The 14,589-nt window shown below is 36.0% G+C and overlaps 1 protein-coding gene across 4 annotated transcripts in view; it reads right to left on the reverse strand.

Moving 5' to 3' along the window:
• Positions 1-14,589, reverse strand: part of LOC131744965 (zinc finger protein 260) — a 141,461-nt gene that overhangs the window by 35,425 nt on the left and 91,447 nt on the right. For 3 of the 4 annotated variants that reach the window (XM_067019116.1, XM_067019112.1, XM_059045066.2), the window contains 3 exons: positions 14,496-14,549; positions 3,840-3,933; positions 2,508-2,634 (listed from right to left, as the gene is read on the reverse strand). In XM_067019116.1, coding sequence (XP_066875217.1) covers positions 2,508-2,634; positions 3,840-3,933; positions 14,496-14,549 — 275 coding nt within the window. The remainder of the gene's footprint in view (positions 1-2,507; positions 2,635-3,839; positions 3,934-14,495; positions 14,550-14,589) is intronic. The other variant, XM_067019114.1, reaches the window with a different exon arrangement.

Below are 14,589 nucleotides of genomic sequence, written 5' to 3' on the forward strand. Positions count from 1 at the left end.
AAGCACTTGCTGCCTTTTCCATTAGATTTCAAGTTTATCAATTAGCATGAGGGTAACTAATTAAAGGTATTAGAAGGAATGATGGCCTTAGTACAACACTGATTTAAATGAAGGTTTTCAATTGTAAAAAGCATTAAGTGAATTGTTGATGAGGAACTGTGTATTCATAGAATGCTAAAATAGGACCACAGAGATCCCTTTCTGACCATAATACCTGAATTCGTTCCATCATTCTTCATCTCTTTATTTTGCTTACTTTTCTTCATAGCACATATCACTATCCATGATATATTTTCTAATCATTTATTTACCTATTTATTATATATCTCACTTACTAGTATGTTAGTTCCATGACATTAAGATCTGTATTGGTCTTTCTTACCATTGTACGTATAGGGCTAACACAATATCTATCTTACTGTAGACACTGATTAAGTGTTGATTATATAAATGACCAAGATTTTTTGTCAGTGAAGACATTTATGTAAGTCTAAATACAAGAGGAACTAGGGGAAATGTTGGTTGAATTGGGGAAGATCTTAATTTGCTTCCCCAAGTATCAGGCTTTTTTCCCATAGGGGTTTAAAGGGAGTTTCCACAAAAAAACACAGGGGCCAACCTCCTCTTGGACAGGCTGGGCTTTTTACTCTGGTGATGGCTTTCCTTGCTTCATCAAGTCCTCACTCACCTAGCCCTGTTTACTTGTCACATCACTTGTAACCCTCCAGGGCAACTCCCCTTCCACTAATAAGGTAGTCAAAACTGGCTTAGAAATGGAACACCCTGCTTACAACAAAGAAATGTAACATAATATATAGAAATATATAAGAATCATAACCAATTCTAAAAAACACTTTTGAGAATTGGTTAAGTTTTTAATAAATGAGGTTGAAATGAAAGACTTCAGAGAAGAGAAATATGAGAAGATTGAAAGAACATTCACCTTAGAGTGACCATAGAATTACAAAGTATAAAGAGAGTATAAATTTTCTGACCTCTTATTTATGTATCATTATGGATTTGTTGATTTTCATTGGTTTAGTATACTTTAGCCCATCATAGTCTTTGATTGTTAATGGCTAGCTGTATAAATACTTTACCAGATAGGTAAAGAAATGTCTTCTTTTATTTAAACCCATGCTATCTCTTTGCCTTGAGAGGCAGTATGTTGTAACAGCTAAGAATATCAACTTTGGTGCCAGACTGCTTGGGTAAGAAAACCTGCTTCCGACACTAACTAGCTATGTAACCCTGGAGGGTAGCCTAAATATTCTTTGTCTTAGCAATCTCTTCAAAGAACAATAACGCAAGTAGTATTTATGCCATAGAGTTGTAGAATTAGATAACTCAGTATATTAAAAGGGCTTAAATCAGGGCCTGGTACAAGGCAAGAACTATGTGAGAGGAAAACAAGGAGCCTTCTAAAATATTAAAAGGTGCTTGCTGGGCTTCCCTGGTAGCGCAGTGGTTGAGAGTCCACCTGCTGATGCAGGGGACATGGGTTTGTGCCCCGGTCCGGGAAGATACCACATGTCGCGGAGTGAGTAGGCCCGTAAGCCATGGCCACTGAGCCTGTGTGTCCGGAGCCTGTGCTCTGCAACAGGAGAGGCCACAACAGTGAGAGGCCTGCGTACCGAAAAAAAAAAAAAAAAAAAAAAAAAGTCCTTGCTGGAATACTGAGTTAACGTTAAATGCAAAGATCTTTAACCCCATAGCAGGTGTAAGACAACACTTGTGTCAGGCAATGAATATGAATTCTATTTGCCAATGTAACAATATAAATTATACAAATTCTTTTAATAATCATAACAACTCAGGACACAGTATCTTAGCTGTTCTCCCAGAAGGTGGGTAAGAAAGTAATAAAGAAATTTTAGCAATTCTGGACTCAAACACAATATAATAGATATCTCAAAGGATACAGTGTATGTATCCTAGAAGTCAAATCCAAGGACTTCCCTGGTGGCACAGTGGTTAAGAATCCACCTGCCAATGCAGGAGACATGGGTTCGAGCCCTGGTCTGGGAAGATCCCACATGACGCGGAGCAACTAAACCTGTGTGCCACAACTACTGAGCATGTGCTCTATAGCCTGCGAGCCACAAATACTGAGCCCTCGTGCCACAACTACTGAAGCCTGTGTGCCTAGAGCCCATGCTCCGCAATAAGAGAAGCCACAGCAATGGGAAGCATGCGCACTGCACTGAAAAGTAGTCCCCACTCACTGCAACTAGAGAAAGCCTACACGCAGCAACAAAGACCCAACATAGCCAAAAATAAACGAAGGTAGAAATTATAAGAGACTGAGAAGGGACTTCATAGAAATTACATGAAGAATGATGAAGATGCTTAATGGAGTTGTCATCTCCAACACCATGCTCAATCCATGCCTTTGGAAACTGGGAGAAGAAATTCATCTAGTTTCTTAAAAGATAGCTTTGAGTTCACTGAATGTCAACTGATATTCTATAGAACATATTCTAAATTATGTAAACAGCTAAGTTTACCCAGTGAGACCAAGTTGCTGTAATTTTCCATCATCACATCCCAGTACAAGTCCCTCTGAGCAGAATCCAGATACTCCCATTCCTCCTGAGAGAAGCTGATGACCACATCCCTGAATGTCACCAATTCCTGAAACAACAAACCACATATTATAAGTAAAATTGAAGGAAACATTTCTGAGTAAAAGATAAGAAATAAAGAATTAAACTATTATATATAGAATGGAAAAACAACAAGGGACTACTGTATATAGCACAGGGAACTATATTCAATATCCTGTAATAAACCATAATAGAAAAGAATATGAAAAAATATATATCTGTATAACTGAATCAATTTGCTGTACAGCAGAAATTAACACAACATTGTAAATCAACTATACTTCAATAATATACATTTTTTAAAAAAAGAAAAAGAATTGCATTACAGGAAGGGGTCTAATAGTAAGTACATCAGCCAGGGGTTTAATGCTTCCAAACCAGACTATCTACAGGTCTTTAAAGAATCCTTTTGATTCAGATAAATCTCCCTGCATGCTATGGGATTTCTTAGCTAAGCACCTCTGGAAATAAAATAATCAGTTTACAAATTAAAAGAAATAGTGTATACATGAACGCTGCATGCTACATGCCTGCTGAATGAATTATCAATGATAGTGAATTTCTACATCCTCGTTCCTCTGTAAAGGAAAAATATCTAGCTTAGAAAATGGGATATGAACAATATTTTAAAATGTCTTACAACCCCAAGTTCATCACTGTTAATCACCATTTCACATTATATAAGAATTATAATTTCGAATGAAAAATTATTTATTAAATGCTTTTTAGTGGCTACAGAGTAGTCTGCTTGGTGGAAATATATCAGCCTTAATTATATTTAGACATATAAGTTGGATAAGATCTCCTCCAATTCTGAAATCTACAGTAATCTACTATTTATGTCTGCCTGAGACTAGTCAACATCAAATCCAGTCTACCTGGAAAAATAGGTCTGTTCAGAAGTACAGACTTTGCCCATATGTCATCAAACGGATCCATTTGCTCTTTTTCTCTACCTAAGAGTATGAAAAAGGCTGGTAAATGCCTCCATCTAGGGATTCCATTTCTACCCTATAGCTGTTCTGAACAAAACACTGAACACATACGAATGTTGAACATTATTTGGAGACTAGATAAGCACATAGGAGGTACAGTGTGCTGTTTGACTCCAACTCTGACTAGAAAGTGAAAATGGGGATTTTTATGGGGATGTGGAGCAGGATCTTAGGGCTGCTTTCTGGGAAGATTCAGACAAATGAAATGTTCACAAAGAAGAGAAAAATAGCAACTTACATGGTCCATGGTTAGAACTGTAAAGAATTGATCAGGGAATTCCACTTCTGGTATGACAGCATGAGGAGCTCCATGGACATGCTCCCCATTGAAACTGGTAAAATTATATATAAAAACATAGAGCAAATGAAGAAACATTTGTAAATCTACTAAAACTTATTAAGAACTGTGAAAGTGTGCAGTATCTTAATCTAACCTGCACCCTTCCTTGTCCACCCCATCCTAGTGAGAAAAAGATTCCACTGCAAACTAGTACAGCCAAGGACACAAACTTCCTCACCACTCATGCCCTGTTCCCAGTCAGATAACTATCTTCCTGGGAGGAGTAGAACACCAGCATTTCTCATTCTGCCCCCAGCTACCTGTTGCTCAGGCAAATGCAACGAAGGAATGGAGATTTTCTTCTGCCTAGTAGCCACCCAAGAATTGTAGGCTGTACCTTGGGTGTGGCACTGCTGAGAATACTGGGGTTCCAACTGTCTTTGCCTTGGCTCATAGGGCAGGAGTTCCATGCCACTAGAGGAAAGTTGAGACCTAGGACTGCTGCCCAATCCCCTCCAGAGCCCTCTCCAAAGGAACTGCTTTCATTTGCAACAGAGTGTGAAGAAGTTCAAGGGTAAGGACATTCTCAAAAACAGTGGAAATTTTGGTGAAAAGCTATTGGGAGAAGATTGAAAAATTCATTGGAGATAAATGCTAAACTGTAGGCTGGCTAGTTTGTCAGAAAGGATCAGAGAAAGATACTTGGGGAGCCATTCCTATTGTCAGAACAAATCTCAGACATTGACTTGATTTCATTACTCTGTGAAGCAGTGTAACCCCACAGCATTACTGAAAACAATAGTGCCATCAGTCACAATCAGTGGATCCTAACAGCTGGTGTGGTCAGGTAATGAGACACTCAAAGACAGCCCTGTCAAAACCACTGTCATAGGGCTTCCCTAGTGGCGCAGTGGTTGAGAGTCTGCCTGCCGATGCAGGGGACACGGGTTCGTCCCCCGGTCCGGGAAGATCCCACATGCCGTGGAGCGGCTGGGCCCGTGAGCCATGGCCACTGAGCCTGTGCATCCGGAGCCTGTGCTCCGCAATGGGAGAGGCCACAACAGTGAGCGGACCGCGTACCACACAAAAAAAACAAAAACAAAAACCACCACTGTCATACAAGGGTAACTGTGGTAATAGCAAAGTCTATACCCCAAGGAGCAACATCAGAGATTTACACTATGGGGGAGATAGATTTCACTTCATTAATCTAGCCAGTCACTAAACAAGAAAGCAAATAACAATAACAAGCCTGGGGAGGAGTAGACAAAAGTACCAGAGTTACAACACCTATCTAAAATATCTACTTTCCACAAACAAGAGACAGGTGAAGAAATAGGAAAATATAACCCACAAACCAAAAACACCAAAGCCAAAATCAAACAGACAACAGAAGCTGCCTGTGAGAAAGCAATGAGATTTAACAAAGACTTCAAAGTAGCCATTATAAATATGTTCAATAAACAAAGGAACCCATGCTTAAAGTAAATGAAGATATGATCACAATGTCATATCAAATAAAGAATCAGTGAAGAGACAGAAGTTATTTAATATCACCAGATGGAAACTCTGGAGTTGAAAAGTATTAACTGAAATGAAAATTTCACTAGAGTAACTCAACTGCAGATATGAACCGGGCAGAAAAAAAAGTACTAGAAAACTTAAAGATAACGTGATAGAGATCATGCAATCTGAAGAACAGAGGAAGAAAACACAAGGAAGAAAAATGAAAAGAGCATCAGAGAAAAGTTGGACACCATTAAGCACATACCTTAATAAGTTTAACAGAAAAGAGGAAAGGCGCATTTTAATATATTCAAATAAATAATGGATAAAAAGTTCCCGGAACTTCCCTGGTGGTCCAGTGGTAAAGAATCTGCCTTCCAATGCAGGGGACACAGGTTTGAGCCCTGGTCTGGGAAGATCCCACATGCCGTCGAGCCACTAAGCCCGTACGCCACAATTACTGAGCCTGTGCTCTAGAGCCCGTGAGCCACAACTACCGAAGCCCATACACCTAGAACCTGTGCTCCGCAACAAGAGAAGCCACCGCAATGAGAAGCCTGCGCACTGCAACGAAGAGTAGCCCCCGCTAGCCGCCAACTAGAGAAAGCCTGCACACAGCAACAAAAGACCCAGTGCAGCCAAAAATAAATAAAATTTTTTTTAAAAATCAACTGTATGAAGTAATTCATATATATGTATACATATACATAAATATTATATACATATATATATATACATATAACGTATTATTGGGCCTGCAACATATATAAATGTAATATGTTGGACAATAATAACACAAAGGAGATAGGTAGAAGAAAAGCTGCACTGGGCAAAGGAAACGAATCCAGATGGTAATCTGAATCCACAGGTTCAAATAAAGAGAATGAAAAGTGATAAACAGGATTAATATAACAAAGCTACATATCATCTATAGCTGTTTATGTGCTACAATGGTAGAGTTGAGTAGGTGTGACAGAGACTGTGTAATCCACAAAGCCTAAAATATTTAATATCTGTCCTTTACAGAAAAAAAAACTTGTTAACCCCTACTGTAGAGGTTAATTTATGCATTTTTCACCTGTTACAACTGTAAACCCCTTGTTGTTAAGTGTAAACTATTTCAGTTACTTTGGGCAACTATTTGACACAATCTACTAAAGAAACATATATACTGTGACTTAGCAATTCCACTCTGGTGTATATGCCCAATAGAAATGAGTTTTTCCGTCCAAAAAGTATGTAAAGGAATTACTTTAGCTGCATTTCTTTATACTTTCCTGAAACTGTTAACAACCCAAACATCCATCAACAGAAGCAGGGAAAAATTAAATGAGATACATTCCTACAGTGGAAGATTACTTAAGAATAAAACTGAACAAACAGCAGATGATTTTAATAAACATAAGGTTGAGCAAAAGAGGGCAGAAAAAAATGTACATATTGGGGACTTCCCTGGCTGTCCAGTAGTTAAGACTCTGTGCTTCCACTGCAGGGGGCGCAGGTTCGATCCCTAGTTGGGAAACTAAGATCCCACATGCCACACAGTATGGAAAAAAAAAAAAGTACATAATGTATGATTCCATTTATATGAACTTCCAAATTAGTTAAAACTTATCTATTGTAATAGTGAAAAGAATATTGGTTACCTTTGTTGGGGGTAAAGGCAAGTTGGTAATGACTGGAAGGAAACAGAAGAGAGCATCCTGGAGTGTTGGATATATGCTATATCTTAGCTGTGTAATGGTTACATATATATACATAAATGTTAAAAACAATCCAGCTTTAGAATATGGTTTGTAGAGTTTACATTAAGTTACGTCTCAGAAAAAAACCAAACCCACAAAGTGGCAGAACTGAGTTTTGAACTCATATTCCTCTTACTACAAAGCCAGTTTTAACTCTGGTTCTTGTCTCTTTAGTTCAGAATTTCTTCTTTATGGAGTGAAATCTGAGCATGGGTAGTAGTTCACTGGCAAGTTAGAAACAATCTATAACCTACCAAAATTCACTAAAGCATGAAAGTTATTAACTAAATCCATTCATGTTCATGGATATCTCACGGGTGCAGTAAACAATGAACTCAATGGATCTGGAGTACCCAAACCCTGCTCTTTTCAAAGAAAGGAATGGCCCTTGAACAGCTCCTGGGAGACAACTTCTGAGCCCTTACAATATCCTGCTTGATAAGAGCATATCTGGGCTATGCCAGACAGATAATTTATGCTATAAATGTGATTTATGGTAAACACCTATTTTTGATGGCCAGGGGTCCTGGGATGCACTGTATCAATTTGACCTCTGAAGCGGCTAAGCCCAGTCAGTTGCTCCATGACTGTGTGACTCACTCTCAATAAAAACTCTGGACATCAAGGCTCAGGTGAGTTTCCCTGACCTACTTCACATGTGTTGTTACAGAATGGTGCTGGCAGAATTTAGTGCTGTCTATGTGACTCCACTGGAAGCTCACATCTAGTTTCTCCTGGACTTTTCTCTTTGCTGATCTTAATCTGTATCCTTTGACTGTAATATACCATGAACACAAGCATAACAGTTTTTCTGGATTTTGTGAGTCCTAGCAAATCGTCAATCTGAGGATGGTTTTGGTAAACCCTGACAATCCATGGCTTTAGTGTAAGTTGGTAAAAACCTAACAGCCTTGGGTTTGTCTCCATGACATCTCCTCTCATCAACTGCAAATGCATGTCATCCAATTTCTTTAATGATCATTATCATACCCTACTATAGTTTTAGTCCTATTCACAATTTATATTATGTGATCAGTTATAAACAAGTTAAGGGATAGCAACTATGTCTCTTTCATGCTAATATCCACACCAATAACATGAATAAAATTGGCATATTACAGGCATTTAATAAATATTTAATCTGTAAATGCAACTTCTAGAAATTTTTCCTTAAGTAACAGATAAAAAAGTAGACAAAATTGTATTACAATGATCTACATCAGCATAGTTTATGATAATTCTAAATATCTATGGATAGACAACAGGTTAAAGTGTGGTGAGCTATATGTTAGCAATATCTATGTAGTACTTAATGATAACATTGATTCATATTAAATGTTGGGGAAAAAATTTTGATGAATTACTCATCAAACAATCAGATTTTTAAAATATTTGGAGGTTGTGTACTATCATGATAAAGAACATAAAATCTATCATCCAAAATTCAGTTTGCAAATCTTATCTTCGGCTGTTACTGTGTAACCTTTTACTAAGTTACTTAACTGCCTTAATTTCCTCATCAGTAACATGGAAATAACAACATGACCTACCTCAAAGTGTTGCTGTCTGGATCAAATTAAATAAAAGACATAAAGCATTTTCAGTGCCATATAAAAAGTACCTAATGATACCTAATAAAAGCTGTCTGCTAATTTATGAAATGGTAAAGAATATTTCACATCCCTTGTTTCATTATTTTTTAAAAATTCCCTCTATGCTTCACCTTTGTGCTACAGTGAAATTTGAGATTTTTAGGTCTGTTCTTTCTTATAATGTTAACTCATTTCAGAGTCCAGCCTTGAGATTACAATTTTTCCTCAATAATATTTGTCACAAAGATTCTCAAAAATGAAAGGACATATCTCCTTGCCCTCTACACAAAGCTACAGACATATAACTAGAATCTATCTAATATGTGACAATTTGAGCATAAAAGGCTTAATCTTGTTCCTCTGTCCAACACAGAGAGTTACATGCATATTTATTTCTGTTTCTATAAAACTGTCCTTTCAAGTGTAATTTGTATAATGAGGTCTTGTATGATACCTGGATTTCCCAGATTATTCCTATGTCCTCTGAAAGAAACCACCACTTCTTAAAATACCATGAATCTCTGATCAGCAATCTTAATTCATGATTTGTTCTCCTGGTAATTGTTTATTTGATATCTATGTAATCCCCAAAACTTTGAAAACTTAGATATGCCAAATCACATGGTGACCACTGGCACTTTCTACTTATTCCTACATGCCTAGAAGTGTGATAAAACTGTGACTTTGTCTCACTTATGTGGCAAATTTATGTAATTCTTTTTGCAGAAACAAAAGAAGAAATACATACCCAGGTTCAAAAATTCTCAACAAAATATTAGCAAACTGAATTCAACAATACATTAAAAGGATCATACACCATGACCAAGTGGGATTTATTCCATGGATGCAAGAATGGTTCACCATCCCCAAAACAATTAATGTGATACATCATATTAACAAAATGAGGGATAAAACACACATGATCATCTCAACAGATGCATAAAAAGCATTTGACAACATTAAATATCCATTTATGATAAAAACTCTCAGTAAACTGGATATAGAGGGAACATACCTCAGCATAATAAAGGTCATATATAACAAGTCCACAGCAAATATCATACTTAATGGTGAAAAGCTGAAAGCTTTTCCTCCAAGATCAGGAACAAGACAAGGATACCCACTCTTGCCACTTTTATTCAAAACAGTATTAGAAGTCTTAGCCAGAGCAATTACATGTTAAAAAAGAAAAAAAAGAGAGAGAGAACAGAAAAAAGAAATAAAAGACATCCAAATGAGAAAAGAAGCAAAACTGTCACTATTTGCAGATGTGATATTATATACAAGAAAAGCCTAATGATTCCACCAAAAAACTATCAGAAGTAATAAACAAATGTAATAAAGTTGCAGGATACAAAATCTTTATACAAAAAATCAGTTGTATTTCTATGGACTAATAATGAACACTCAGAAAGAAAAATTAAGAGAACAATCCCGTTTACAAGTGCATCAAAAAGAATAAAATACCTAGGAAAAATTGAGCCAAGGTGAAAGACCTGTACACTGAAAAATATAAGACACTGATGAAAGAACTGAAAAAGACATAAATAAATGGAAAGGTATTCCATGTTCATGGATTGGAAGAATTAATGCTACCCAAAACTATCTACAGATTCAGGGTAATCCCTATCAAAATTCCCATCCAATGGCATCTTTCAGAGAAATAGAAAAAACAATCCTAAAATTTGTATGGAATCACAAAAGGCCCCAAATAGCCAAAGAAATTTTGAGAAAGAAAAACAAAGCTGGAGGCATCATGCTTCCTGATTCCAAATTATATTACAAAGCTATAGTAATCGAACCAGTGTGGTATCGGTTTTTTTAAAAATGACACACAAAGGAACAGAATAGACAGCCCAGAAATAAATCCAAGTACTTATGGTCAATTTATGACAATGGAGCCAAGAATATACAATGTAGTAAGGACAGTCTCTTCAATACATAGTGTTGGGAAAATGGACAGCCACATGCAACAGCATGAAACTAGACCACTATTTTGGATTAAAGGCTTGAACATAAAACCTGAAAACATAAAACTCATAGAAGATAATACAGTGGGTAAGCAACTTGACATCGTCTTGGCAGTGATTTTTTTTTTGGATTTAGCACGTAAAAGCAAAAGCAACAAAAGCAAAAAAACAAAACAAACAAACAACTGGGACTACATCAAACTAAAAAACCATCAGCAAAATGAAAAGGCAACCTACTAATGGAGAAAATATTTGCAAATCATATTACTGATAAGGGGTTAATATCCAAAACATACAAAGAACTCATATAACTCAATAGCAAAAAAACAATTCGATTTTTAAAATGGGCAGAGGGTTTGAATGGACATTTTTCCAAGGAAAACATAGATTTCCACCAGGTACATGAAAAGGTGCTCAACATCATTAATCATCAGGGAAATGCAAATAAAAACCACAATGAAACATCACCTCAACTGTTAGAATGGCTATCTTCAAAAAGACAAGAGATAACAAATGCTGGTGAGGATGTGGAGAAAAAGGAATCCTTGTGCACTGTTCGTGGGAATGTAAACTGGTGCAGCCACTATGGAAAACAGAATGGAGGTTCCTTTAAAAAATTAAAAACAGAAATACCATATGATCCTGCAATTCCACTTCTGGGTATTTATCTTAAGAAAACTAAAACATTAACTCAGAAAGACTTATGTACCCCCATGTTCATGCAGCATTATTTACAATAGCAGGCATGGAAACAACCTAAGTGTCCACAGATGGATGAATGGGTAAAGAAAATGTCACACACACACACACACACACACACACACACACACACGGAATATTATTCAGCCACTAAAAAAAGAATGAAATCTTGCCGTTTGTGACAACATGGATGAACCCTGAAGGCATTATGCTAAGTGAAATAAGTAAGAGCAAGACATATACTGTATGATCTTACTTATATGTGGAATCTAAAAAACCAAAAGACAAACTCCTAGACACTGAAAACAGATAGATGGTTGCCAGAGATGGTGGGTAAGGGGTGGACAAAATGGGTGAAGGTGGTCAAAAGGTACAAACTTTTAGTTATAAATCATGGGGATCAATGTCCACCATGATGACTGTAGTTAATAATACTGTACTGTATATTTGAAAGTTGCTAAGAGTGTATCTTAAAAGTTCTTATCACAAGGGAAAAAAAACTCATAATTATGTATAATGATGAATGTTAACTATATTTATTGTGGTCTTTTTGCAATATATACAAATATTGAATCATTATGTTATTCACTTGAAACTAATACAATGTTATATGTCAATTATATCTCTAAACAAATAAAACAACAAAATAAGCCCCACATACCTAGAGAGAAACATTTTGGAAGAATGTACATTATGTTATTACAAGTGATTATTCTGGATGGTGGGACTATGAGTAATTATTGACTTTATACTTTACAAGTTCCTTAAAAACTGAATATTTTACAACAAACTTGCATTAATTCCATCATCAGAAATATATGAGAGCTATTTCTGCATAACAGATTTCACAGAGTTGGAGGCAAGTTTTCCTTCTGTTTAATAATGTTATGAACAAAAAGATCCTCAAAATGAATGGGAACATGAAGGAAATTTGTGACTGAAATAAATTACTTCTACAAACTTGTGAACATCCTTTAGTTGTATCACACCAGTGCAGTAGGGTACATTCACTATTCATGTACTTGAATTAACAAAATTCAAGATGGTAGCATTTTCAGACTAAATAAGAAAATGTGTGTAAAGAAGGCAGAAATGTGTTTGGTACAGCATACACGCTTATTACATATGGCTTAATTTTTTAATTTTGTTATTCAAAAACTAATAATTTAGATATATAAAATTGCTTACAAATGCAATCTTAGTAAAACAGATTCATATACAATACTGACAATTTGGAATGTTCTTTTTCCTATGTAAAAATACTGTATAATATTACACGTTAATCATTTTTCTTTTTATGACTAACTCCATAGTTTCTCTTATCTGCATGGTATTATCATCACATTTACGTAATGTGATTAACTTAGTTTTTAAGATTATATACACTTATATAACCCCATGAAGTTACAGACATTCTGCAAACAAAACCAAACATACCAAAAAACAAAAAGTTAGGAACTATATAATAGAATAATTTTGAACATAATTTCAACAGATTTGTGGTTCTTTGTGAGCACCAAAATGGAATCAAATTGCCTTAGGTTAAGAATTTCTATTTTAGGACTTCTGCAAATCTGGCTGTTAAAAATTCCTTTTAAGTGCTCATCAAAATTAACTTTATATTTTTATTACTCTTCATTTATAGAAATTTATGAGGAATATTTAGAATCTTCACATAATAACAACTATTTTTTTCTTGAGGACTTATTAAGTACAAGGTACTCATTAAGTGGTCTAGGGCTATGCCCAGATTAATGTATCCAATTCTCATAAAATCCATAAGGCACTGATGTGATTATTATGTACATTTTATAAAAAGAAATTATAAAACATAGACTAATAACTATTGACCTCCTTGAAATATGACTAGTGTGAACAAAGAACTGAATTTTCAATTTAGTTTTAACTAAAATACAAAAGCAATATAAAATGTTTTTCAATTAAACACAATTTTATTGTTTTGGTGCCAATATATTTCACCTTAACCACTGAAAATTTAGCATCCAAATTGAGAAGTGCTATAACAATAAAATATGCACGAAATTTTGAAAACTTAGTATGAAGATATGAATGTAAAATACTTCAATTTATTTGTTATTATATGTTGAAATAATATTTTAAAGATATTGGTTCAAATAAGATACATTATCAAAATTAATTTCAACTATTTCTTTCTACTTTTTTTTTTTTTTTTTTTGTGGTACGCGGGCCTCTCACTGTTGTGGCCTCTCCTGTTGCAGAGCACAGGCTCCGGACGCACAGGCTCAGTGGCCATGGCTCACGGGCCCAGCTGCTGCATGGCATGTGGGATCTTCCCGGACTGGGGCACAAACCCATGTCCCCTGCATTGGCAGGCGGACTCTCAACCACTGCACCACCAGGGAGGCCCTCTTTCTAATTTTTAAAATGTGTTCAATAGAAATTGTAAAATTATCTAAGTGGCTTTCATTATATTCCATTAGTGTTGCTTTAGACTCAAATACCACTATACCACACTGCCTATCACAGTCTACACCAATATGTGGTCTGAAACAAAGTCTACTGCCAAATCTCAAACGAGACTTGGTTGTCAACACTCAAAACTCCCCATGGATTATCTGGAAAAACTCCCTGCCCTTGTACACACATACCTCTCTTCATGAAACTCCAATCATATACCCACTCTTAAATGTCAAAGTCAACTTTGTCACTAACTGATTGAAATCAAACCACTTCCTATCTTGATTTGTTTGGAAATCAAAGGTATCTTCTATGTTACTCTACCTAAACTTAACAAAGCATATTCTAAAACAAGCCCTTAATTTATCCTCCACAAGTTGTATTTCTGTGCTGTCCTTTGGAAAGAAGAGCATGTGCAGTAATTGAATGACTTACCTAATGGGTATGGGAATATTAACTGGAAAGGAAAAGGGTATTTGGAAAGGCACTGGAAGAAAAGGGGACCCATCTCTATGATCCTGTTATTAATTGGGAAGGGAAGTCCTATGAAACAGGAAAATTGATAAGTCACAATTAGGTAGGGAAATTTAAAAGAAGGAAAGCAAATATTCTATGCTCTGTAAAACAAAAATGTATGACAACAAAAAGCAAACACGAACTGACCTTGTATGGGCCATTAAGTTAGTAGCAATGCTCTCCACTTCAGAACTTGCAGAGCTACAGGACCAAGAAGAAGGGACTTGTGAGACTCAGGACT

This window comes from Kogia breviceps, chromosome 18 (genome assembly GCF_026419965.1).
Source record: "Kogia breviceps isolate mKogBre1 chromosome 18, mKogBre1 haplotype 1, whole genome shotgun sequence".
NCBI classification, from domain to species: Eukaryota; Metazoa; Chordata; class Mammalia; order Artiodactyla; family Physeteridae; genus Kogia; species Kogia breviceps.